The sequence below is a fragment of the Leptodactylus fuscus genome, chromosome 3 (assembly GCF_031893055.1).
Source record: "Leptodactylus fuscus isolate aLepFus1 chromosome 3, aLepFus1.hap2, whole genome shotgun sequence".
NCBI lineage: Eukaryota > Metazoa > Chordata > Amphibia > Anura > Leptodactylidae > Leptodactylus > Leptodactylus fuscus.
The window spans coordinates 143370458-143398452 of NC_134267.1; the positions used below are offsets into that span (position 1 = coordinate 143370458).

Consider the following 27995-nt stretch of genomic DNA (forward strand, 5'->3'; position numbering starts at 1 on the left):
TAACATTGTTTATGCATGATACCATGTCCCCCACACAGCCCCTAGTACTACAGCATAAATAATCATGAAGAGCAGGTAGAACCTGTAAACCAGAGCATCCAGAATAAGACCAACGTGCAGCCACTGCTCTTGCAATTTTTTATTTTCATTGTAACGTTCCATCATCTGCCTCATGCTGTGCAAGTCATCTGAGATGGAGCTTAGAAATAAATGGGACATTCCCTGGGTAGATGTCATCTGTGTGGCTTCCATGTCATACATATCCCCTGTGTATGGAAAGAGAGTTGAAAACAAAAAAGTGGTATGATTATTAAAAAAAAGCTCATTTTACAAGGATAGTAGCTAGCAAACAAGCTGCACAGGTAAACCAATACTGCCCTAGCAAATGAATACCAATATAATGGAGATGGGCATTGAAAGGGATATTTCCATATCTGACTTTTAGGGAATATCTGCAGTTACACCATAAATATCTGACAAATGTTGACCAAACTCTAGGACCTTCACAAAAGAACTTGGGTCGTCTTACGTCAGCTTGTGCATGTTCTGTCTGTAGGGTTGTCTGTGCTTACACAGTTTTCATTCATACCTATGGTAATTCTGAATTTAGCTAAGCATGCCTGCAATAGAAGTAAATGGAGAGAGTATTGTAGGCACATCCATGAGATTAGCGTTGAGGGACCCCTATTCCTATGCCCAGTGGGGGTACAAGAGCTAAGACATTTATGGCATATACTGTGGACATGTCCAAGATGGGAAGTATCTTTAATAAAGAGTAATAAGAAAAAAATACTTCAAAAACTATAACACTGCACTGCTCCCAGAAGATTAATTATTGTCTTTTCCGTATGTTTTACATATTCCACTTTTTATTACTTAATTGTATAAGGTAAGTGTACATTAGGTATAGAGTTCTCTATTACAAATTCTATTCTGTCCTACCCATCATTCTTCTTTAGTCACTAATACCTTTAATTATATGGATTGTTACGTAGACCAGCGTCAATGGTTATACTCCTATGACAGGCTGGGGAGCCTTCATAGGACTGTTGGCTATCATGGGAACAGGATGGCTCCCGCAATGTTAATGCTAATGTTCATCTGTCAGCCCCCATTGGAGAGTGAATGTCTGCTGTACTTTCCATTATCCACATCCAAATTTCCAAGGAAACCTCAATTCTTTTGATGGTGGGTGGACATAACCTTCACTATGAAAATGTTAAGTGTACTGTATATTATCATCTAATATTTTTTTATTCAGTGAAATATAGAAACATTTCAGAATGTTCAGAGTACTTGAACTATGATAAACTGACATTTTCTTTTGTATTCGTTTCTTTCTTGAATAAATTGTGACTAACATCTGACTAACAATGCTTTATATCAAGCATGCCATGAAAATGTTTTAAAGAAGCAATGTTCTATATTATACATTCATTTCCAGGATAATATGTTTAGGAATCACTGTTTTACATGTGACATGCATTTTTATTCACTATTTATTTATGACGATTTATATTGACTCATTCATGTATTATTTTGTTAATGACAAGGAATATTTTAGATCAGAGGCGCCCAATACATTGATCGTGATCTACTGGTCAATCGCGAAGGAAGTATGGGTCGATCACGTGACGCAGCCAGAAGCACTCATTGCAGGTGTGGTCTGCTGTGTGGGCGGGGCCTGGACTGCAGCCCCGCCTAGTTTCCGTGTCAGACCGGAGAGAGGGGGAGCGCGTCATGCCCTGGAGCTGCTGCTGCTTCTGTCCCGTGTGTCTCAGCAACGGAACGGAGGAAAAGACTTCCCTCCGCTCCACCGCCAAGACACACGGGACAGTAGAAGCAGCAGCTTCGGGGGATGACGTGCTCCCCACTCTCCAGGCGGCTGCGGGCAGGATCCTTCCAGGCCGGGGGTCTGTGCTGCGGGCACTGGCATTACTGGCAGTGGTGTCGGCTCTGTGCTGGGTGCCCGAGCAGTGCCATGTCAACTGTGAGCCAATCAGAACGTCTGCATCAGAGCAGGCCCCACCCCTTAGACTTGTTAAGCCCTGTAAAGTCTTGTTAGACTTGTGGGCCCCGCCCACGCAGCAGACCCAGGCCCCGCCCACACAGTAGATCATTTTGACTTGGTTAATTTATAAGTAGCTCAACCCCTGTACCCCTGTTTTAGATCCTCCCCCTAACCAAGCAGGAAGTTTGACATTGACAGGTGGGGCTATTTACATGAACTTGTTTACATGCATTTTGTTTAGTGCAACACACCCTGAAATGTGTTATCTGAGACATTTAATAAATGCTTTAATTCTACTCCATCTGACAAACCTTTGAATATTTATTTCTGGTGAGGAGCGCGGATCTTGGTAGTTTTTTATTTTGAGTTTTCTGAGGATGCAAAATGAATTAAAATAATTTCTCTGGTAGAACATCATACCTCTAGTTTCACGGATGGTATTTAGCTGTTGCTCTTTGTCGGAATGATCTTGTGTTTTATGGCGTACCACAACTGCAACAAAATGGAGGACTAATGTATGTAACCATCTTGGCACATGTGGACATCTGAAGGAATCCTTATGTAAAATATTCATAATAAAGACTGTTTCTAAAAGTCCTAAAACCAATAGTGCCAAGCACACTGACACATAAATACCTGTGGGGAAAAAAAACAGAAAAGTAGACAAATATCATACAAATAATGGTTTGAGTTTTTTAGGCGTAGTCAATTTTTATTGAAATTTTTAAGAACAAATAGGATAATGCAAAACAGTTGCATAACAGTCATGAGCCACAGTATGCATATAAAGGAGGGAAAAGCCCAATGGAGGTCAAATCAATAGCTCATACAAAAACAATCAGCAACGGGAAAGAAAGAAACAGAAGCGAAAAACAGGGGGGACAGAAGACAAAAACAAACAGACATAAAAAAAAGAAGACAAGACATGGGAATCCAGGGGCCAGAACAACCGGGTGGTTTTGGTTTTTTGATTTTGTCATAGTTACATTTATTAAACTTGATAAGACGAAATGTATGTTAAACTGAAAGTGAACTTATGATATTAGAAGTTGTAGGGCATGGGAGCAGAAGGTGTAATATACAGATTATAGCATGGATTTCCTTGTAATCTGTATTTTTTACTACATTAGACATTTTCTCCTTAAAGGAGTTGTCTCATCTCAGTCTTTCTTCAGGCTGTATGCAGTGTCTGCTTCTCACTTCCTGTATTTCTTTCCCTCCCCCTCTCTCCTGCTGAACGGGACACAGAACACTTCTGCAGGTCAGTTGTTATGCAGATTTTTAATAGAGCAGTCTCAGAGTTATCTATATGTTATTTAGATGAGATAAAAGACCCTGGCTTTATCAGCAAACTGCAATTAGATGAAACAGACAAGAGCAGTGAGTAAGTGACGTCACTTGTCCTATAGGTCTGTGGTTATAGCAATAGTAAATAGTAAACAATGGGAGGAATAAATTCACATATCAAGCAAACAAAGCAGAATTTCTATAGCAATATATTTAGAAACAAAAGGCTTCAATTTACATGAACTAACAGTATAGATAGGATCCTTGAGATGGGACAACTACTTTAATTAGATAGAAGGTTGCAAGGAAATTTTACATTTTCAAACTTTTACTTTGACCCTGATTTGGTATGGACAAGATTCTCTGTGTCAAATAAACTCTGTGGCAAACCCCACATTTCAACCCAATTGTTGTTGTGTTTGATTTTTTTTTTTGTATTATTTGGTGTTTTCCATCTTTTTGTCCCAGCAATGCGAGACCACGATTGACGTTTTTTTTTTCCCCACAAAAGAAGCATCTTGCTTAATCTGTCTTCCATGGGTTCTATAAAGTTATTTGGAAAGGAATTTGAGATAGAAGATTGACTCAAATTCTCTTCCAAATTCTTCTGTGTGAAATTATCTTAGTCTGCTATTGGGGAGGAGGGTAGTAGCATTACTTTTGTCACATGGGTAAGCTATTTTAAACCGTTTTCTGCTGTTATTAAGTGAGCCTTCCTATGCCTCTTGTATGTTGTGCATGGTTATTTGTCATTAGTTCTTCATGCAGAAGAACCACCGACATGACTTTATGAGTCCGGATGCACAGTCCTTGGCTTCATGTGCACAATGCACCTATGCCACTGGACTCGTCTTCTCTAGAGATGAGCGAGTACTGTTCGGATCAGCCGATCCAAACAGCACGCTCGCATACAAATAAATGGACGTAGCCGGCACGCGGGGGGTTAAGCGGCCGGCCGCCATCAAAGCGGAAGTACCAGGTGCATCCATTCATTTCTATGGAGCGTGCTGTTCAGATCGGCTGATTCGAACAGTACTCGCTCATCTCTAGTCTTCTGACTTAAAGGGATTATCCGGTTTTTATTACTGATGTCATATCCAACACCTCAGACACCTGCATATCACCAATACTGAGACTGTATGGCTCTCGGTAATGTTTACATTACCATTTACTGCAAGCCTTGCTGCTTAGTTGCCATAAAAACTGTAGCAGCCATTGCAGGTTCGGCCCAACTGTCCTATAGACTACAATGGAAGAGTGCTGTAATTGCGAAGCATTGCATTTGTCAGCATCCACTAGCTGTGGAAGAGCCATTACCAAGTTCAATACCATCCTCCACAGTGGAACTGCTACTATTACCCCCAGCCGGGAAGATGTAATGATTGCCTGTTACCTCAATAAAGTTACATTATTTGGTTCTATTGCGCTGCTGGTTCTTTCTCCTGGTTTTTGTGTTGGGATGTGGTTAATACTTGAAGGTAGCCGTAGACTCTGTGAACCAGAGTGCTGTTGGATTATAAATAGCTTATCTTCTTGCTGTCTGTTGATCCCGTAAGTTATCTGCAGCTTATTAGGGAATGGCTTAGATACTATTTCACTTAGTCACCCTTTAATAATAATTAATAGAGAACGTAGCCAAGGTAACATATGTGGTAGACTTAAGGTATTCATAATAATAATTCTTACCTATAAGTGGTGTTCCAATAGATGTAGCAGGTAACAAATTATTTATGATGAGAAGAAATACCATATATCCCAACAGTAAGGTCATTTTGAAGGTTGCACGGTCCATGCTATGTGGTGAAAGGTTAAAACTGAAGATATCAATGACCATCAAGAAGGCACTTGGGAGTAGCAGGTTCACCACATACAAGGCTGGCCTTCGTTTAACAATAATCTGAAGTAATAATACAAATTCATAAGCAATAGCAAGGATTTTAAATGGGTTTTCCCACTATTAACATTCATCTCCCCCTTGTAGTATGTGAATCCCAGCAAAGTCTCATGTGCTGTGCTTTTAATGTGCAAATATGATCATAGCCTAAGTTGAACTTTTAATTAAAGGGGTCATCCAAGAAATCATTACAAAAAAATCATTTGAAGGGGACTGAACTGTAGTATTGCCATGTGACCAAAGGATGTGACGTCACTTCCTGAGAAGAAGAAAGCAGCCATGTTTTTAAATAATGGATAACCCCTTTAAAATATTTGACTGGGGGTACTTACTTTAATACATCAGGAAACTTCTAGGTCACTTTCCATGTTCATTAGACAAAGAGAGTGAAGAAAAGTTCTATTGCAGTATACCATCAATTATAAAACCACTGTTCATATCTGAATGGTCCAAGTGAATATAATAAACCTACAGATTTTTTTCTTTTTCCATTTATTAGGTTGCTTTTCACCTCCTTCTTCCTTTCATTTAGACTGTTAACACTACTAGGATCTGTATTTTTATCTCATACACAGAAGTCTATGGAGAGGGAGCCTGCTACCAGCCAATGCATAATTTATTTCCTCATTCTTTACAATTGAACAGCCTTATCTTGGAGGAAAGATAACGCTGATAGCAGTGTCAAGAGAGCTCGCTTACTTAGGGTCCATTCACATGGAGTTTTTTTGGCAAGGATTTTGGCACTGAATCTGTCAGAATTCATGTGGAAAAAAAGCCTCCCCATAGAGTTCTATGGGTTCTGCTAGCTTTTTTTTTCCACTAGCGGATTTTTAGCAGACACAAAAAAGCTTCCTTCAGGCAGATTCTGCCTGCAAAAACCAACACAGTCAATGGGAGGCGGAAAATCCACGTGGAATTGGCAAAAAGTACGTGGAAAGACCACTAGCTGTTATTTTCAAGGTCCATACACTATGCTGGAGGAAAAAAAACATTTTTTAATTCCAGAAGCAGATTTTTTCCTTGCCAAAAAACTCTGTGTGAATGGACCTAATGGTGCATTCACATGGAGGAAAATGGTGCTGAATTTGGTGTGGAATCTGTGTTAGATTCAGCTCTGAAAAAAAGCCTCCCATTGACTTCAATGGGTTTTTTAGCAAAAAAAGGAACCCATTGAAGTCAATGGGAGGCTTTTTTTCAGCACTGTATCTGATGCGGATTCCACATCAAATTCAGCGCCATTTTCCTCCGTGTGAATGCACCCTTGTAGTGTAGCGAGTAATACAAAGAGGCCAAATACACAAGTTTGTGTGTGGAAAAACCACATCAAAGATAAAAACTATCCACACACATAAATAATAAAACAGTATAAACTTACTGATATCCAGGATAAAAAGCAAGGATAACAAAAAGTAAACAGAAGACAAAAGATAAATAACATACAAATAGGGGACTACATAAGTCAAGGTACCAAGAATACCAAGTCAGGTATGTAGGAATATGTGGTAAATAGTAATGACATAGAGCTGGCAGAAATAGCCACGGACGCCGATGAGCTGAATACATAGGTGATTAAAGCAGGAGCTGTGGGCTCAGCTCCTGCTTTAACGCTGCGGCCTGGCTTGCGTGGGTAGATGTGATGACGATGTGATGACGTCATCGCGCCTACAACTATGTGAATGGAGTGAGAGAGCGGAGAGAGGAGTGGCGGGGGAGTGTAAGTGTTTGTTTTGTATTAAATATTAAGGTGGAACATAATGAAGGGGGCCCATGAAACTGGGGGGCAAATGAAAAGGAGGGGGGGAACGGCATGACACTGGGGAAGATGAAAGGGGTGGGGAGAGAATGGCATGACACTGGGGCAGAGACGAGGGGACATGAAACTGGGCAGGTGAAGGGGGGGAGAACGGCATGAAACTGGGGACAGAGATGGAGGGGGCCCAATGAAACTGGGAGACAAATGAAGGGGAGGGGGGGAACGGCATGACACTGGGGAAGATGGGGGGGTGGAACAGCATGACACTGGGGCAACGACGGGGGACATGAAACTGTGGGCAGATGAAGGGGGGGAGAACGGCATGAAACTGGGAACAGAGATGGAGGGGGCCCAATGAAACTGGGCGGCAAATGAAGGGGAGGGGGGGAATGGCATGACACTGGGGAAGATGGGGGGTGGAACAGCATGACACTGGGGCAGAGACGGGGGACATGAAACTGTGGGCAAATGAAGGGGGGGAACGGCATGAAACTGGGGGCAGAGATGGAGGGGGCCCAATGAAACTGGGGGGCAAATGAAGGGGAGGGGGGAACGGCATGACACTGGGGCAGATGAGGGGGTGGAACAGCATGACACTGGGGCAGAGACGGTGGACATGAAACTGTGGGCAGATGAAGGGGGAGAACGGCATGAAACTGGGGACAGAGATGGAGGGGGGGACATGAAACTGGGGACAGAGGAAGGGTGTATATGAAACTGGGGGAGAGATGGAGGGGGGGCATATAATTTATGGGTGACTGTAGGAGGATTATACTGTGTGGGAGCACATGATAAATGAATGAGAATGGGCGGAGTCAACATAAAAGTGGGTGGAGCTAAATTTCCCGCGGCACGCAGAGTGCGCCACACATTTTGCCCCTCTTTATACTCTTTAAAAGTTGGGAGGTATGGCGGTGACGCCACACTCCTGCGTGACGTCACTCACTTCATCTGCGACGCACAGTGTCTCGACTCCCCTGCCTCCTTTACAAGGGGGCCCACTGAGGCTCTGTCACCCAAGGGCCCATAAAAACCTGGAGCCGGCCCTGAATAGAAGAGCATGCATATGTAGTTACCATTATAGCTTAAAGACACTACAAGTCTTTACAAAAGTCTTTGTCAAAACAGACATGAATTACCACATACACAAATTTACCACTACTGCCAAGGGACCACCCAACATGCGTTTCACCCAACCAAGTTCTGATGAAGCCCACTTGGTTGGGCAAAACTGCGTCGGGCGGTCCTTTGGCAGTATTGGTAGGTTTGTGTATGTGGCAATTCATGTCTGTTTGACTCTGCTGGTGTCTTTAAACTATAGTGGTAACTATTTATGCATGCTCTTCATAGCTTTTACCTTGTGGTTCTTATATCTTTATTCCTTGTTTAGTATATACCACATTTATGTGTCTATTTCTGACAGCTCTCTGTCATTACTATTTACCACATATTCCTACATATCTGCCTTGGTATTCTTGGTACCTTGACTCATGTAGTCCCCTATTTGTATGCTATTCATCTTTTGTCCTGTGTTTACTTTTTGTTATCCTTGCTTTTTATCCTGGATATCAGTAAATGTATACAGTTTGACTATTTATGTGTGTGGATAGTTTTCGTCTTTGTTACGGTGTAGCAGAGCTTAGCAGCTGCAGTATGTGTTTGTTTTCTAGCAGCCTCCTTCTCCCCCTCCACGGATTTCTGTGTAAGTAGTATCACAACCTGATAAGGAAACTTATTTCTAAATAAAATACATCAAAGTTTCTTATATTCACTTAGATTATCAAGTTATGATAAAAGAAAAAATATGTCCTTGTACCGTGTTAGCCAGTGGATATGAAATGAAAGAAATTTTTTGAGAGAAGTCCTCAGTAGTTGATACCTTCTTTAATGGCTAACTTAAAAAGTTTTTTGATGACATATCGAGCTTTCGGGACTATAGAGGTCCCTTCATCAGGATGGTATAAATCAATTTCTGAAGGTAGGCATATACAGTATATACACAGAGAAATGGAGTGTTAGATGCAAAACAGATGGAGAACAGAACACCATGTAAATAAACAGTGAAAAAACATATATATCAGTTCACAGGAAAGTTCTCTAGGTTTATGGCTTCTTTGATCAGTGACATGTTGTCTAGTGGTTGTAAAACGTCATAAAACTCTGGGCCTGGTTTAAACCCCTCTGAAGTGTGTTAAAGGTCATCATAAGTTTAACCTCCCATATGAGGCGATCTTTTCTGCTCTTGAAATTCCCTCTCAGTACCAGGATCTTCATATCCTGGGTCATGTTATGATTTTCATTGCAGAAGTGTTTTGGCACAGGGAGGTCCATTCTCTGTTCTCTAATCGTATGTCTGTGTGAGTTCATCCTCATCCTAAGTGACTGTCCTGTCTCACCTACATACAGGCCCTCAGGACACTTAGTACACAATATCAAATACACTACATTAGGTGTGCTGCAGGTGAAGTTACCTGGGATCTTGTAGTGTCGATCAGAGTTCGGGATCTTTATTTTGTAGGTAGGTAGATGTAGTCACCAAACGAGAAGTAATTGTGGGTGAGGATGAATTTTGTGAGTTTCACCACAGCTTCAGCATTCATACCCTGTTTTTCCATAAAAAACTGGCAGGCGTTTGCACCGTCCTGGTGTGGGATGTTGGAGTATAAAAATTCTACATCCATGGTGGCCAGGATGGTTCCATCTGGAAGGGGACCTATAGTAGATAGTTTATTTAATAGGTCTGTAGTATCCTGTAGGTAGCTGGCTGTATCCTTCACTAAAGGTTTGAGGATGCCCTCCACCCATCCAGAGATCTGTTCAGTGAGAGTCCCAACACATGAAATGATCGGTCTCCCTGGGTTCCCAGGTTTGTGCAGTTTTGGAAGCATGTAAAAAGTCCCCGTTCTTGGACTTGTTGGTATGAGGCCGCTTAGGCTTATTGCTCCATCAGATAGGCCGGAGATCACCTTTTTTAGTTTTTTGGAGTATTCCACTGTGGGGTCTGAATCCAACTTGGAGTAGTAGTGTGTGTCATCCTCACCCACAATTACTTCTCTTATGGTGACTGCATCTACCTACAGCAGACTGGCACCGCAATGGGGAGCAAAATGGCGCCACAGTACGCTAATCTCTTCATGGCCAAGCTTGAGAGTGACTTCCTATCCACCTGCACCACCAGGCCTCTGGCCTACTATTGCTTCATTGACGATATCCTAATCATTTGGACTGGGTCTGAACAACAGCTGAAACCCTTCCATGAACAATTCAACCAGTTCCATCCCACCATCAACTTGACGCTCAATTACTCCTTCTCTGAAATAAACTTCCTAGACACAGTCATCAAGATACAGGACAACAAAATTGAGACATCACTGTATCGGAAGCCGATTGACCGCCCTACCTACCTAAGATGGGATAACTTTCATCCGAAACACATAAAGAATTCCATTGTCTACAGCCAAGCCATCAGATACCATCGCATATGTTCAGACCCAGTGGACAGAGACAAGCACATTGGGGGCCTCAAAAACACATTCTTGAGGCAGGGTTACCATCCAAGAACAGTTGAAAACCAAATCAACAGGGCCACCAGAATACCAAGATCGGAGTTATTAAAATACAACACTAAACAGGAGAACAATCGGGTGCCCCTGGTTGTCACATATAACCCACACCTGGAAATGCTTAGAGGAATTACATGCAAACTACATCCACTACTGCAGAAAGACCACCATCTAAAATCCATATTTCCAGACCCCCCTCTCCTATGCTACAGACAGCCACCAAACCTCAGGAATATGATTATTAGCAGCTCTCTGTCACCTCCAACTAACACAGGACCATTTCCATGTGGAAATGAGAGGTGCAAGACATGCCCGCACATACTGACTACGGACAAAATAAAGATCCCGAACTCTGATCGACACTACAAGATCCCAGGTAACTTCACCTGCAGCACACCTAATGTAGTGTATTTGATATTGTGTACTAAGTGTCCTGAGGGCCTGTATGTAGGTGAGACAGGACAGTCACTGAGGATGAGGATGAACTCACACAGACATACGATTAGAGAACAGAGAATGAACCTCCCTGTGCCAAAACACTTCTGCAATGAAAATCATCACATGACCCAGGTGTAAGGGAATTGCTAGGACAGCAATTCCCAGTAACTGTTTAAACCCTGGGATGGGGCACAAGGGACAGTGAGCCCTAAGCTGAAGCCTCCCTCTTTCCCTTCCTATTGCCAGACCCTATCCTAGGTAATAGGCGGCAACCACGAAGACAGTCCCTCCCTGAATACGTGAAACACAAAACGCAGACAAGACAAACAACAACAAAGGGAGGTCAGCTAGCCAGGGTTCGGTAACAAGAGAGCGATGCAGTGCCAAATCGGAGTCCAAATGAATTGTCAGTAGGGAAGCCAGAGATCAAGGATTAGAGTACAAGTAATAAACAGCAAGAAAAACCAGAAAGCTAGGGCAATAACCGGCACCAGTGTGACTGTGAGCCAAGACTAAATAGGGGAGGAAGAACCCGCCCTGAACCTGATAGGAAGGAAAGCTGTCAATCACAGGCAAGACAAAATCAAACACTTAATGAACAGAGGCAACCTTGGCAGAAGACGGGTGTGGTGCAAATCCAATTAAGGACTAGAGCCGTGTTCACACAGTGCAACTAAAAACTTTATGACATAGGTGTATCAAGTGGCAAAAGCTCAATGCCCAAAGATTCAACAACTGAATATTTAATAAAATTTGCTGCAGACCCAGAGTCAACTAGAGCCTTGCCAGAAACAGATCTGTCCCCAGAGGACAGAGACACAGATAACATCATCTTAGTGTTATTTCCACCAAATACCTGGTTGCCTGAGTGGTTCTTCTGATTACCACTCAGGCACTGAAGTCTTTTCGCAGGTGACAAGGGTCTGATAGAGCAGTCTCGGATGACATGACCAGGGGAACCACAGTACAGGCACAGGTTATTCCTGAGACAATGTTCTCGTCGTGTTCTGGCGTCCATAGCTCCCAGTTGCATGGGTTCCTCACCAGAAGTGATGGGAGGAAAGGTAGGTTTTTCGGAGGAGAGAGAGGAAGAGACAGAAAACTTGGAGGCAACAGGCCCTACTCTCTCTTTTAAATTTTCTCGGATCTTACGGTCAATACGGACCGCCAAAGTCATGGCCTTCTCAAGAGTTGGGGGATCTGGGTGACCAACCCAGAGCTCCTTAACACGATCACATAGCCCTTGTTTAAAGTGAGCTTTTAGCGCTGACTCACACCAACCTGCCGTTACACTGTACTTACGGAACTCAGAGCAATACTCCTCTGCAGAGAGTTTGCCCTGCCGCATGGTGAGGAGTTGAGATTCTGCAAGCGCAATGTGGTCTGGTTCAGCATAAATAGAGCCCAGGGACTTAAAATTTTTTTCCAGATCAACCCACTCCTCAGCCTCAGCAGGGAGTTTAAGGGCCCAAGCTTGTGGGTCCCCCTGTAAAAGAGATATAACCACTCCCACCATTTGGGCCTGAGTCACATGTGGATTAACACAGAAGTACAGGCGACAAGACTCCCTGAAAGTTTCAAATTTTGCACGGTCCCCTGAGAAACGGTCCGGGAGTAGCATCTTGACCTTATAAGGTGCCAAAACAGCTGGGGATGATGCAGCAGCCTCAGTTAGGGTCTGAACCTGTTTAGCTAGCTCAGCTACCAGGCCTGTCAATCCCTCCAACTTGGCTGCAAGGCCCTGAATAGGATCCATGCTTATCAGGAGAGAAGCAATGGCAGTAGGTTTTGGGCCGGTTATTATGTAAGGGAATTGCTAGGACAGCAATTCCCAGTAACTGTTTAAACCCTGGGATGGGGCACAAGGGACAGTGAGCCCTAAGCTGAAGCCCCCCTCTTTCCCTTCCTATTGCCAGACCCTATCCTAGGTAATAGGCGGCAACCACGAAGACAGTCCCTCCCTGAATACGTGAAACACAAAACGCAGACAAGACAAACAACAACAAAGGGAGGTCAGCTAGCCAGGGTTCGGTAACAAGAGAGCGATGCAGTGCCAAATCAGAGTCCAAAAGAATTGTCAGTAGGGAAGCCAGAGGTCAAGGATTAGAATACAAGTAAATAAACAGCAAGAGATATCAGAAAGCAAGGGCAATAACCGGCACCAGTGTGACTGTGAGCCAAGACTAAATAGGGGAGGAAGAACTCGCCCTGAACCTGATAGGAAGGAAAGCTGTCAATCACAGGCAAGACAAAATCAAACACTTAATGAACAGAGGCAACCTTGGCAGAAGACGGGTGTGGTGCAAATCCAATTAAGGACTAGAGCCGTGTTCACACAGTGCAACTAAAAACTTTAAGCAGATTATCAAACTGCACACGCCTCCTGCGCCGCAGCACACGAGCAGAGGGTGGCGCAGAGTCCTGAACAGGCAGAGATGTTACACCAGGATATGAAGATCCTGGTACTGAGAGGGAATTTCAAGAGCAGAAAAGATCGCCTCATATGGGAGGTTAAACTTATGATGACCTTTAACACGCTTCAGAGGGGTTTAAACCAGGCCCAGGGTTTTATGACGTTTTACAACCACTAGACAACACGTCACTGATCAAAGAAGCCATAAACCTAGAGAACTTTCCTGTGAACTGATATATGTTTTTTCACTGTTTATTTACATGGTGTTTTGTTCTCCATCTATTTTGCATCTAACACTCCATTTCTCTGTGTATATATATGCCTACCTTCAGAAATTGTGTTATACCATCCTGATGAAGGGACCTCTATAGTCCCGAAAGCTCGATATGTCATCAAAAAACTTTTTAAGTTAGCCATTAAAGAAGGTATCAACTACTGAGGACTTCTCTCAAAAAATTTCTTTCATTTCAAGTTATGATAATAACAAATCTATGAGAAATTCATAAACAGCCATGCAACATAACACATACAGTCTCTTTGGTGGATAAGTAGTAAGGTTACAACTATTTTACTTACATTAAAAGTCACCATGTTCTGCATATTTCCAGCATCAGATATTTCTATGTTGACCAATTCCCACTCACCCTGTGGACTGTTACCATCTGAAGGAATTTTCTCAGTGCTGCCATTTGCCACAAGAAGAGCAAGCTTGATGTGTTGGGCTGTGGGCAGAAGCAGTCCAATATGTGAATGATTATGCAACTTAAAATGCTTGTATCTTGTTCACACTGCTGAAGTAGTTTATGTGTTTCATTTTGGACTATACCTTTCTTGCCATCCTGTGGGTCAATTGAGGTGTTTAAATGGGTTGGACTTCATGCAGTTATGTTTTTAGATTGACTATGCTAAATTGTTATTTTACATACGAGTAAAGTAACATTTCTAACTAAAATAAGTGGAAATTGTGTAATAACTATTTAGAACCAGAAGTGTTTGATAAAAAATTGTTCCAATTAAAAATTGGAATCACAAACTTGTGAATGGCTGCAGCCAAGTAAACAAAAACTGGAAGATAGGATCGTATGGGGATTTATCATGTAATGAATGGGTCTATATATTGTTTATGGCACAATCTCCCTTCTACATTTTGTCTGATGTCAGATAACCTCTATAATATTTATTTATTTATTTATTAAAGCTCGTTCACACTTATGTCTTTAAGTTTATTATTCTGATCTGCCATAGGATCACAACAATGCACTGAAACGCAGAGAGAATGAAGTATGCAGACAGACCACCTTCTGTTTGCATCCAGTATCATTATCATGTTAAAACAAAGTCGGAGGCTTTTTTTTAGTCTTATTTTTTAAATGTAAGGCAGTCCTGCACATGATGTCGTTGTCTGTACACTCCTGTAGTTCTATGGAGTGAGGGCAGCTGGAGGGGGAATATTAATGTTACCCTCCAGCTGCCCCCAGTTTAATGTGCTCGTTTAGTTTCCCTAAGCTTAATGTCCCCCTCCAGTTTCCCCCAGTTTAATGTACTCCTCCAGTTGCCCTCAGTTCAATGTTCTCCTCCAGCTACTCCCCGGGTTTAATGTCCCAATCCAGTTGCCCCCAGTTTAATGCTCCCTTCTATCTGCCCCCAGTTTAATGTTCTTCTTCATCTGCCCCCACAGTTTAATGCCCCCTCTACCTGTCCCCAAAGTTTAATGTCAACCTCATTTGTCTCCCTTTAGTAATCAGCAGGATCACTATTCTAATGAGAGACTGGGAGGGGGAGTGTAGGAGTCAGAGGGGGGGGCTGAGTAAGAGGGAGTCAGTGCAGCAGCTACACAGGAAGTCTGCGCAGCAGTAAGGTAACACCATATAAATAACACAGAGGATGCAGCAGCAATCAGAGACATCCAGAAATCACTACAATAACTGCTAAAGGTATATGGGTGTACTTCTTAACCCATTACTAGCACTCTCAGACCTTTATAAAAAAGAAATCTTCCTGGAAAACCCCTTCAATACTAACTGCTCTCACTCATCATAGGATGAGTGCAACAGGTATTAATCATAGAATTCAGATCAAGCACCCTCTGTCTGATGTTTGTCTGTGTTCACACTCATGTTAATAAGCATTACGGAAGCTTTCTTCCCTTGTGTTTTTACATTTATGACGGACAGAGTCCTGCATGAACTGTCTAGCAGCAACCTAAGAATGTGCCACTCATCTCAAATTCATAGTAATATGTTATTTTATTCTTTAAATAGATGTATGAGAAGTATCGTACAAATGTAATGTGTAAGTATAATGTGTGCTACTCAGTACTGAAATATACAAAAAGGTAAGGAGATATTAATAACTAAAAATAAAAATTATAAATACATATACTGTTTCAAGTAGATGACTAATTCTACCCACCTGTGTTCAAGGAAGAGCCAAATGTCAAGGAACAATTCTGGATATCAAAGGGAAAACGAAAAATGCTGAGATTGCAAGAACTAGTAACTCGCATTGGCTTTAAGAAACTAACCCGTCCTGTATGATCCACACTTAGATAAGAAAGATGTTGATATGTGTCCTCACCAACACTGAAAGATAAGAATATCAGGCATACAATATTACTTAATTAAGTATTGTAAGGCATAAATCGGAAACATATACAAAACTGCTGATACATGCAACAGTTTGTAATGGTGCACACACTAGATTCACACTGGCGTTCGGATCTCAGTCGTTCAGGTCCGCATGGGGACCCAAAAGAAGGAGACCCTTTAGTTTAAAAAGCGATTATCCATGACCCCATAGACTATAATGAGATGCTGAAACCAGAGATACTGAAACCAGTGGAGAGAAAAGTCTTTTTTTGCAGGACTTTTCTCTCCACCAATTTTAAGCAGAATCTGCGGCAGAATCCAATACAGATGTGAATCCAGGCTTAATCGTATTATTAAAAGTTGCCAGAATATAACAATTCATAGCTGGCAACCAGGACACAGACAACAACAGTATATACTCCTTTCAGAAGGTTTGGGAACCATTGTATTAGTCCATTATTTAGAATGCTAAGTTTTATGCAAACAAAAAAGTACAAGTTTTCCTGCATAAAATAAGGACTCATATATCTATGACAGCAAAAGGGAATAATGTGTGCTTTTATTGTATGTCCCCAAAATAGTGCTACTGAAAAAAATGCTGTACTTTGTCTATTTCCATTGATCCTATTGAAATGCAAGGGATGGGTACGTACCAGCCCAATCACTGCTCCAATCAGATCAGTGAGCAAAACACTCCAATTCTGTGATTGTTGTGGGTACTAGTGGTCAGATCGCTATGATCTGCAATGTATTCCCTATCCTAGTGGATAAGTAGCTGACATAGAAAAAAAAAGTTTTTAAAAATTTTTAATTGTTATAAAATTTGGATACTCACAACTGCTGGATAAATATATCTGGAATCCACATATTTTCAATTGGAACAGAAATGTCCTCGATACCACCGCATTTGTCTGGATCCCATTTTGCAAAATCATTAAGCCAAAGCTTAAAAATACATACAATATTGTTAGACAAGGCTAAATAAAACATCACCAAAGACTTTTAGGTTTTTAGTGGAAGTGAAGAACTAGCGTTGGGTTGTTCACTTAAATAGGAGTCAGTATTGCTTTATTGAGGCCGAATCGTCTACAGTCATGGCCAAAAGTTTTGAGAATGACACAAATGTTCTATTCAACCATGGACCAGTTCAAACTTCCACCAACAGTGTAGGGAAAATGAAAGAAATCCGCGCTTACCGACTTTATTCTTTGCCAATAGACCTTTATTAAAACCTTCCACTCACACAACGCGTTTCGAAACCTATAGCCGGTTCCTTCCTCAGGTGTACATAAGGGTAGTTCTATTGTCACATGATCTGCTGCCCTCTGGTTTTTCTGTGTGTTTGTCAGATGTTTTTATCACATACAGAAATAGAATTGCAATCATATTATGAGTAACAAAAGCTTATATTGACAGTTAGAATGAGTTAATGCAGCGTTGCAATATTTGCAGTGTTGACCCTTCTTCTTCAGGACCTCTGCAATTCTCCCTGGCATGCTCTCAATCAACTTCTGGACCAAATCCTGACTGATAGCAGTCCATTCTTGCACAATCAATGCTTGCATTTTGTCAGAATTTGTAGGTTTTTGTTTGTCCACCTGTCTCTTGATGATTGACCACAAGTTCTCAATGGGATTAAGATCTGGGGAGTTTCCAGGCCATGGACCCAAAATCTCTATGTTTTGTTCCCTGAGCCATTTAGTTATCACCTTTGCTTTATGGCAAGGTGCTCCATCATGCTGGAAAAGGCATTGTTGATGGCCAAACTGCTCTTGGACGGTTGGGAGAAGTTGATGTTGGAGGACATTCTGGTACCATTCTTTATTCATGGCTGTGTTTTTAGGCAAGACTGTGAGAGAGCCGATTTTCCCTTGGCTGAGAAGCAACCCCACACATGAATGGTTTCAGGATGCTTTACAGTTGGCATGAGACAAGACTGGTGGTAGCGCTCACCTCGTCTTCTCCGAATAAGCTGTTTTCCAGATGTCCCAAACAATCGAAAAAGGGATTCATCAGAGAAAATGACTTTACCCCAGTCCTCAGCAGTCCACTCCCTGTACCTTTTGCAGAATATCAGTCTGTCCCTGATGTTTTTTCTGGAGAGAAGTGGCTTCTTTGCTGCCCTCCTTGAGACCAGGCCTTGCTCCAAGAGTCTCCGCCTCACAGTGCGTGCAGATGCACTCACACCTGCCTGCTGCCATTCCTGAGCAAGCTCTGCACTGCTGGTAGCCCGATCCCACAGCTGAAACACTTTTAAGAGACGGTCCTGGCGCTTGCTGGTCTTTCTTGGGCGCCCTGGAGCCTTTTTGCCAACAATGGAACCTCTCTCCTTGAAGTTCTTCATGATGCGATAGATTGTTGACTGAGGTGCAATCTTTCTAGCTGTGATACTCTTCCCTGTTAGGCCATTTTTGTGCAGTGCAATGATGACTGCACATGTTTCTTTAGAGATAACCATGGTTAACAGATGAGAAACAATGATGCCAAGCACCAGCCTCCTTTTAAAGTGTCCAGTGGTGTCATTCTTACTTAATCATGACAGATTGATCTCCAGCCCTGTCCTCATCAACACCCACACCTGTGTTAATGGAGCAATCACTGAAACGATGTTAGCTGGTCCTTTTAAGGTAGGGCTGCAATGATGTTGAAATGTGTTTTGGGGGATAAAGTTCATTTTCTAGGCAAATATTGACTTTGCAAGTAATTGCTGTTAAGCTGATCAGTCTTTATAACATTCTGGAGTATATGCAAATTGCCATTAGGAAAACTGAAGCAGTAGACTTTGTAAAAATGAATATTTGTATCATTCTCAAAACTTTTGGCCATGACTGTACATGCAAGCATTGTTCCCTCTTTAATGCAGTGAATGGAAAATGTATCCGATAGGGACCTACACTTATCAAGCATAAGATAGAAATACCCAGATATGTATTACTACCAGATTTGTTATCCTTTGCTCTTTGTCAGACATATACCTTTTATGTAGCTTGCAGTAACCTTTTTAAAGTAAAACTTTTTTTTTTTTTTTTTTTTTGGAGATTTTTCATTGACTTTGCATGATAAAAATAGTACAACTTAACATACAATTTTGTGTATTCTTGTATCTTTTGAAAACATATTGTCATACCTGCCAGATGTGTGCCACATTGCCGCATGGTTTGTAGTAAGTTTTCATACTGTAGTAGTATCACATTGCAGTGCTGGTAATGCAGAAACCTTTCTAAATTCTTTCTTTCTAAAATCTTTCTTAATAAAGCTTAAAATAATAACTACAAGCTCCTAGCAACACACAATCTGTAAATTTCAATTTGTAATTTACAGTTACCTGTGTTTGTCAAATAACCATGTGCTTGATAAAAGCATATAGTAAGCCTTCCTAAACATACCCACTATACAGAGGTTGATCCTATATACTATAATCAATACCTGGAAAAAATCTATTTTTTCATGAATTTATTTAACTTGACTATACTTAAATACATTTGTGCAAATATTGATTAAATCACTCATACAAAGGGTTCTAGTTTCTAGCACATGATGCAATTATAGTGAAAGTAATCTTCTTACTAGTGACTGCATTTGTGACCCATATACTCTCTTCTGGTCCTCAGCTGGGTCATGTGACTGGCACAGAGACTCTTCAACTGACCCAGTGGGGAAGATTTATTATTCACCATAATTCTGGCATAATTTGTGCCAAGAAACTGACTAACGTAGCTTACACCATATTTATTAGTTGTTTTAGACACTTTTTAGAAACACTTATGAGTTTTATGGTATGGCTGATCAGAAAGTGGTTGTGTTCTAAGCTGCAATACTGTGTGCCAAAAAACGGGACAAAATTATGACACAGTTTTGGCTTAATCTATAAAAATAATAAGTAGAGTAAGAATAAATTACTCAATTAAAATATGCACCAGGTTTAGCAAACAGAATCAGACACGTTGACAAATCTGGCACGGTTTGACACTGTCTAGACTAAGTCTGCATATCTAAAGCTTAAACAGTATTGGCAAATTTTCATCAGTGTCTTATCTGTGGACAAGAAGTCAGTTTCTCTTTTTATTCCTATGACAGCCTTGATTTGTGTCTCATAACAATGAATCGAGAAACTAACTTCCTGTTCATGTATAAGAAAGATATTGCTGATAGGGGAGTCTTATTGCTGATCTTGTGATGCAGTTGAGATCCAAAAATACAGACAACTTCAGTACAACTTGCTTTCTAACAGAACAGAGAATCGTTTTTAATGTACGCACACTATCGTTACATTTATTGAAAATAAATTGCTACTAGTGTATTCCGATATCTGGCAATTTACAGTGTAGTATTGGATCTTTTTATGCTATTTGTCCACCATCAGGTCTGAAATAGTTAAAGACTGAATAAGATAGTTTAGAGCATAGTATAGTTGAAGATAAGGTCATGTTATCTTTGCTCACTCACCATATGTATCCATACAAATGTTGTTAGTAGTTGTTCTTTCTCATTCTAAAATTAAAAAAAAAAAAAGAAAGAAAAAAAAAAAGAAGAAAAATATGAGTATGATGCAATCTCCGCATGAAAGATTTAGGGAGATGTTATCAAAGCATCTACAGCAGTTATCTATATAGAAATATTGTACATTTTGAGCAAGCCCCGTTTTCTTTTAGTCTAAGGCCCCATGTGACGTCCCACAGCAAGAAAGTGCTGCGGGAAAAACCACAGCGGCAATGCATCCCAGTTCTTCCCACAGCACTTTGCATAAAAAGTTTGCAGAGGTTTCCTCTGCGGACTTTCTACTTCCATTATACCTATAGGGAAACTGCTGGCATTTCTATAGGTATAATTGACATGCTGAGCATATTTTGGAAATCACCACATGTTTGCAGTGCATATTTTACTGCAAAGTGGGGATGGGATTCACTACAGACCCATCAGCTTTACTGTGATTGTAAAATTCCAAATAAAAAACATGGCATTTATGTCTCTTGGGGCATTGGCCTTAAAGTGGGTAGTGCTGGATGTACATTTCAGATTATAGCATATGGACCATCGAACATGCATGCCAGGGTGTATTCACATCATTATTTTGCATTCATTGACCTGATCCATTTAATGGATAGAAATAGACAGCCTATCCTTAGGATAGGTTATAAATGAGATTGTGGAGGTATAACAACTGGCACCACCCCAATCAGCTGATTTATATCCATCACGGTGTGTGTGTGTGTGTGTGTGTGTGTGTGTGTGTGTGTGTGTGTGTGTGTGTGTGTGTGTGTGTGTGTGAGAATAGAGAGCCAGGCGAGGCTTCAACATCTTTGCCTGGCCCTGTTATTCTTGCATGAGCGGCAGCAAGGCAGCTCGTCAAAATGCAGGGGTAGAGGGGGAGGGAGCAGTCTTGGTGTGCCAGGCTCCACATTTGCATAATAAATTTTATAAACATATCTTGGCAATGATTTCTATAAGAAAAACAACATAACATTCCAGGGATCCTAAGGAATCTTACAATATGTTCACTTAAATTTACTCCTTACAGATGACAGACTCCCTTTAAATCAAGCTGAAATGGCTTTGCAATGCTACTACACAGTGTTTGAAGCCATCTGTTTATGCCCAACCTCTGGCTATACCTCTCACCACTGCTCATATTTTGACTGGTCACCTGCAAATAAATCTGCTGCATGTGACATCACCCATACGATAGCTAACCTTAAAATACATAAAAATCCTCAACAAATAAGCAACTTTTGTATGTGGTTTTTGCTTTGGATTTCAATATAGAGTTGAAGCACTGGACTGAATAACTATATATTTATAAAACAACGTTGACTCAAGCATGTTCTAAATTTATAAAGCACATGTTCTACATTTATAGGACAGCCTAAGGCCTGGTTCACATTTGCCTCAGTAATCCGTTCAGGGAGTCCGCATGGGGACCCCCCCGAACGGACTACCGAACGCATTAGCAAGCGGTGTTGACGATCTACTTTCCTGTCCGCATGACTCGTGCGGAGACCGTGCGGAAAGCACACCGACCTTATTATATTCTATGGGGTCTGTGTGCTTTCACTGCACACTGTTCGGTATTCTGTTCGGGGGGTCCCCGTGCGGACTCCCTGAATGGATTACTGACACAGATGTAAACCAGGCCTGAGTCATGCAAGAAAAAGTTTACAAATTACAACATTTGTGCCACATATTATAACTTTACTGAGCATTCTCCAAGAGTGTGTACTTGCATCAAACACAAGTCATCAAAACTGGTCAATTTTGTGCCAGGTTTTAATAGCACACTGCTATCAATAAATAAGGCTTTACAAGTATATACAAGAGTATTCAGGAATAGAATAGTTATTATGTGCATATATAATACATACCACTCCTAAGATTGCATACAGTGTGACAGAGATGTTTACTGACGTTGGGTAATTGAGATCTCCTGACGGGCGGAAAGCCTTCTTTAAAAACACTTGCTGGAATGAGTCAAGAAAAGCTTCGCCTGTGAGATTAGTACAGTGAAAAAATCCCATAACGTGTGTGCCTGATAGAGGAAAATCAGATTCCACATAAATATTTTAGATTTACTATATAAGAAAATACAAAATCTTATGTATAGACTAAGTCTGAGCCTAACGTTACAGGTATATGTAAGGATATTTCCTAATTTATACTTTCCACATATGCCACTTTTAACCACACAGTAACATAGTTTATCCTTATGGTCCTATATATTGCACATGACACTTTTTTCCTTTATATAGAAAAATGAGGTTTGCTGCCCTTTATTATACAGTTGAAATAAAAAGGTATACTGGCATGTATCCTTGCCATGGACTCCTTTATGTCCTGGGTTCTAAGAATATTCACAAATTGTAATGTTTTGGAGAAGAGCTTCATCTCTCCTGTACAGTGGTGTAACTAGGAATGACGGGACCACGTGGTGAACTTTTGACATGACCCCCCCCCCACACCCGACACCAACGCCGAAGACCTGGACTGACCCCCTCCTACGCATTCCTGCGCGCTCTATTATGCCCCATAGTGGCCCCTGAACACAGTATTATGTCCCTCAGTGGCCCCTGCACACAGTATTATGCCCCACTGTGGACACCCATAAACAATTATTATACTCTTGGGTCTTTTCAGACCCCAGAGTATAATAATCAGAGACCCAGGGGGAGAAAAACATTAAAAAAACACTGATACTCACCTATCTCCCGGCTCTGCTGCAGTCCTCTGCTGTAGTCCTTCTTAAATGACGTCAGATGTCACATGACCCGGGACGCAGGCCGGGGTCATGAGACATCAGACGACTAGGCCTGAAGCCTGATCGTGGAGAGGTAAGTAACAGTGTTTTTATGTTTCTTACCTCTCCCGGGCCTCCGATCATTATACTCGGGGGTCTGAAAAGACCCCCGAGTATAATGATAGTGTTTGTGGGGCCCGCGGTGTCACTTATCAATCCCGGCCCTGCCAGGATCAGTAAGTAAGTAGGGCCCATTACTGGCTGGCGGCCTATTAAAATAAAAAATCCGCAGCAGTAGCAGCTGTCGCTGGGCCCCTAATGTCCCGGGCCCTGTGGCAGCTGCCTCTGCTGCTACGGCGGTAGTTATGCCACTGCTCCTGTACCAGTTACAGGGGACCAGGACCTGAAGACCTGTGCTTTTTCTACTTTATTTTAGCTACTTCATGGCTACGGGGTGTATTTTGAGTCAACTCATTGTATGCGTATAGTTCTTTCAGTAGGTAAAAAATTCATAGTACAACAGTGGACACAATGGAAACTGACATATCTGGAAAAGTTAGAGGTGGAAAAAGCAGTGGAAAGTATATAAAAATCTTTCAGAAGTGAAGGGAGTCATATATCAGTAAGGTGGTTACAAAGAGGGCTATGGAGTCAGAGTTACTGACTCCAACTTCAGCTTAAAAATAATATTGTTAAAGGGGTTACTCCATGAAAATGATTTATACACTATTCATAGGATAGAGAAAAAATTGCTGAACAGTTGGGGTCAAACCACTAAGTTCCCAACCAGTGCCAAGAACAGGGGTGTTTTGCTCCCATTGTGAAAGTAGCGCTGGCCGCAGAATTTACACACCCACTCCATTTACTTCAATGTGAGAGCTATAGCTAGTCAAGTGCTGAACTTCAATCATTTGATTGCAAGTCCCATAGACTGCAATACAACTATACAGTCTATGGGATATTCTGTACATTACTATTGAGGATGGTTGTAGACCAGTCTCAGTAGTAATATTACTATGACAGGCCTGGGAACCTTCATTAGGCTCCCGGCTCGAGCTGGCCTGCAACTAACAAGGTACCACCGGGACCAGGGGCAAATTTAATACCTTTGGGGGGAATTATAGGTTGTAATGCCCATGATCAGAATGGACTCTGATCGCAGGCATTAGCTCCGTGTCTCTGCTGTACATTATCTTTACAAACCTGGTATCTGCTGTAATAGCACGGCGAATGCCCAGGGCTCGCAGCATTGCTCCACTCCTGCCACTGCAGAAAGCCCCACTACAGGAAGCCAGCAGCGGAAGAAGTGGGGCGATGCATTCAGACTATAAGACGCACCCCCCATTTTCCTCCCAAATTTGCTGGGAAAAGTGCATCTTATAGTCCGAAAAATATGTTATGTATATAGAAGAAATGTAATAAAATAAGATAAAAGTAAAGAGTTTAAGTTCATAAGTCTAATTTCATTTCATTGACTAGCCCTATACTTCTTTGGAATTGTACAATATGTTCTTCAACCTCATCAGTTGCTAACTGACATTTAGTTATAGCTATGGATCACAAAAATCTATACAGCATTACATATTCATTAGGTGTCTGGAGTTTCATAGGAGACATAGGAAGAATACAAATATTAAAAGGCAAACCAAGCATTACATTAACATCCTGAGTATAAATTGTTCAATTTAAGAATATAATGGAATGGAATTAGTATTTCAATGGAATGTATTATCAATATTTTTAATAAATTAAAACCATGTGATCTTTTCTAAATATAGATTATTCTATTATCTGTACATGTGTATGGGGGCAATCATTATGCCTGAACTGCAATTAACAACATTTAGAGAATTGCTTAACAGCAGTCACATGGGACCAAACATACAACACATGCCCTGTAACCTATGCAGAGGTTATTGTGAGGGAGAAGGGGGGGGGATAAGAAGTGTCCATCATCATGCGAATGAAGTGATCTTGTACCAGCTATATTTATATGTGTTCCCTTTTATTGTAATCCTATTTATGATGATAACGAGATGACAGAACAAGAAGTGTCAGTATAAGTCATTACATTTAGAAGCCAAAGTGAAATTGCAGGATTTCAGGATTTATTCTAAATATTTCGGTGACATAGAAAAGAAAAAAAAAAATTACCAACAATTCTTCCAATATGTTTAATATAAGTACTTGATTTAAACAAAAGGACGTTTTCTGATGACACATTGTGTTTATGAATAAAGTATTTACTGTATATAGTGATAAATAACATTCAAATAAAGAGTGACGCTGGGTTCACACCTGCGTTTGGGGTCTCCGTTCTATGGTTTCCGTCTTCTGCATGCCAGAAGACGGAAACCATAGACTGGGTCCGGCTGTGCGCGGCGGTGAGCGTTTTAGGCTCTCCGCCGCGAAACCGGATTTTTTTATCCGGACACAGAGTACTGCATGTCCGACTCTGTGTCCGGATTATAAAACCCGGTTTCGCGGCGGAGAGCCTAAAACGCTCACCGCCGCGCACGGCTGGACATCTCTCTCACCCATTCAAATGAATGGGTGAGAGAGACTCCTGCAGGTTTCCGTATCCTGCCTGTGTTTTAGGCAGGAAACGGAAACCTAAGTACGGAGTGCCGGGCCGCAGATGTGAACGAGCCCTAACTGGCATTTCAACTATTTTTTTTGTAAATGAGCAGTTCATGTGAATATAAGAAACTTTGTAAGGGGGCGTTCACACATGGACCTGCAGTCAGCCTGCCGTGATTCAGCTGAAATTGCTCAAAAACAGTTTGGGGATGGCTTGCATATGGTCAGTTAAAACCCAATCACTTCAATGTTTTTTTTTTTAAAGCAAACTGATTGTGTCTGTATGCAGCCTCTCCACCGTCCCCAAAGTGTGTTTGTGCAATTCCGGTGGAATAATGGCAGGCAGACAGCAGGTACAAGTGTGAACGCCCCCTAATATAGTTAGATAGTTAGGAAGGGTTAGCAGTGGGTGGGTTAGCTAGGGAAACAGGGCGGAGGAGTGAGCAAGAAAAAGAAAAAGCAGAAGATTCCAGGAGCTCACAGAGAAACTCAGAAATCACTCAAAGCACTGCTAAAGGTATTTGGGTGCACTTATTAGCCTATTAATAGCACTAACAGTCCTTTTTTGAAAAAAGATTTTGTCCAGAAAACGGCTTTAAATAAGTCACATAAAATCCAGATGAGAAAAGACACTAACAGCATTTGCTTTTCGGGTTTATGACAAAGCCATATTTAAAGCATGGCATACTGTCTGTAAAAAGCATGGACTTCACCCATCTATTAATATGAATATGTGAATGAGGCCTAAGGATGCTTTTATATGGCAATGTTTGGTCAGTCATTTTGTTCAGTGATTGTGAGCCAAAATTAGGAGAGGAGACTAGACAAAGATCAGGTATAATAGAAATATTTGTACCTGTTCTGTATTTTTAACCCACTTCTAGTTTTGGCACACAATCACTGATGAAAATCACTAACGAAACACTGACTATGTGAAGCATCCTAAGACTGAGGCCCGTCATTGTGGAAACGCACCTTCTTTTGTTGCAGATTTTGCTGCTTTTTTTAAAGACAAACCTAGGAATGGCTAAAAAAGGAATGAAAAATATACAAGAAGCTGTTATACCTCTACCATCTGCTCAACCCAGTCTTGACTTTGGCTTAACAAACTTGCAACAAAATCTGCAATTAAAAAAGATGCACTTTGTAATGTGGGACCTCAGCCTAAGGGACCCTTCACACGGAGTTTACGCTCTGCTCATTCTGAACGTAAATTTGTTCAGAATGAGCGGCGTTAAAACAGATCCCATTGATTTCTATGGGTCCCGGCATACGTGCGCTACCCATTGAAATCAATGGGAGGATTTTTTACCTATTGCTTTCAATGTGATACGCGTGTATGCCGGCACCCATAGAAATCAATGGGATCTGTTTTAACGCCGCTCATTCTGAGCAAGTTTACGTTCAGAATGAGCAGAGCGTAAACTCAGTGTGAAGGCTCCCTTAGGCTGTATTCACATGTGCCATTTTTGCCAAATGCTTCTGAAAAATGACAAGAAAATAAGTGTTTTAGTACTCACTTCAGCAGCACATATACTAAAATTGGAACAATATAGAGAAGATTAGCATGGCCCCTGCGCAAGGATGACACGCAAAATTCATGAAGTGTTAAAAAAAAAGTGCTTTAAAGCTCAAACCTATCAAAGACAAAAGTTCAAAAAACATGTAGCTAATAATAAAAAGCATTCAGATAAATCTAATCTAATTTAAAATCAATGATAGAGAAAGACAGGAATAGACATAATAATCAAAATCTGTTATTTTATTACATTATAAATCTCAGCTGCTGTAAACATTTAATGCACATAAATGTTAGGACCTCTAACAGTCACTAAAATAAAGTGACTACATTGATAGAATGAACACCAGACTACTGCAACTCCCATAAGATGCTTCATTTACTGTCAAGATCTTTAATGGGTTGACCTCATCTTTCCTGAGTTAAGCCAAGCACATGAAAAAGGGATATAGCCCCTTCATTTCAGTGATTGTATTATATCTTCTCATTATATCATACATGTATGTGGAGAATGCCTCCAGGCATGACATTTCTTAGAACAATCCATCCCATTTAATTAGACTCACACCTTCAGACACAGAAGAACATATTCAAATGTTAAAACTCCTTCTCTCAGCATTCCTGGAAGCCGGCATGTCTCACCTTGTGATAATAGGATCATAACTAAGGCCATGAAGATTGCAGTAGTGGTTCCTAATACCGTTATCCTTGTATTCTGCAT

General features: G+C 41.2%; 1 protein-coding gene and 1 non-coding gene across 2 annotated transcripts; one reads left to right on the top strand and one right to left on the bottom strand.

Moving 5' to 3' along the window:
• Positions 1–9: 9 nt before the first annotated feature.
• LOC142196702 (5-hydroxytryptamine receptor 3A-like) lies at positions 10–27995 on the bottom strand. Its single transcript, XM_075266679.1, has 9 exons — positions 27917–27995; positions 22307–22470; positions 20394–20438; positions 16783–16892; positions 15772–15941; positions 13936–14081; positions 4985–5195; positions 2432–2647; positions 10–266 (listed from the first exon to the last, which is right to left on the bottom strand). The coding sequence occupies exons 1-9, from the start codon at positions 27993–27995 to the stop codon at positions 10–12; spliced, it is 1398 nt and encodes a 465-aa protein (XP_075122780.1).
• LOC142198757 (U6 spliceosomal RNA) lies at positions 27268–27375 on the top strand. Its single transcript, XR_012715399.1, has one exon. It is a non-coding gene; the product is annotated as a U6 spliceosomal RNA (small nuclear RNA).

Excerpts from the sequence above, each read along its gene's own strand:
- LOC142196702 (XM_075266679.1), bottom strand. The coding sequence starts at position 27,995 with ATGCAGAATACAAGGATAACGGTATTAGGAACCACTACTGCAATCTTC. Across the intron at positions 16,893-20,393 it reads CATTTGTATGGATACATATG|CTTTGGCTTAATGATTTTGC; the intron begins GTGAGTGAGCAA and ends TGTATTTTTAAG. Across the intron at positions 14,082-15,771 it reads TGGCTCTTCCTTGAACACAG|CCCAACACATCAAGCTTGCT; the intron begins GTGGGTAGAATT and ends TTCTGCCCACAG.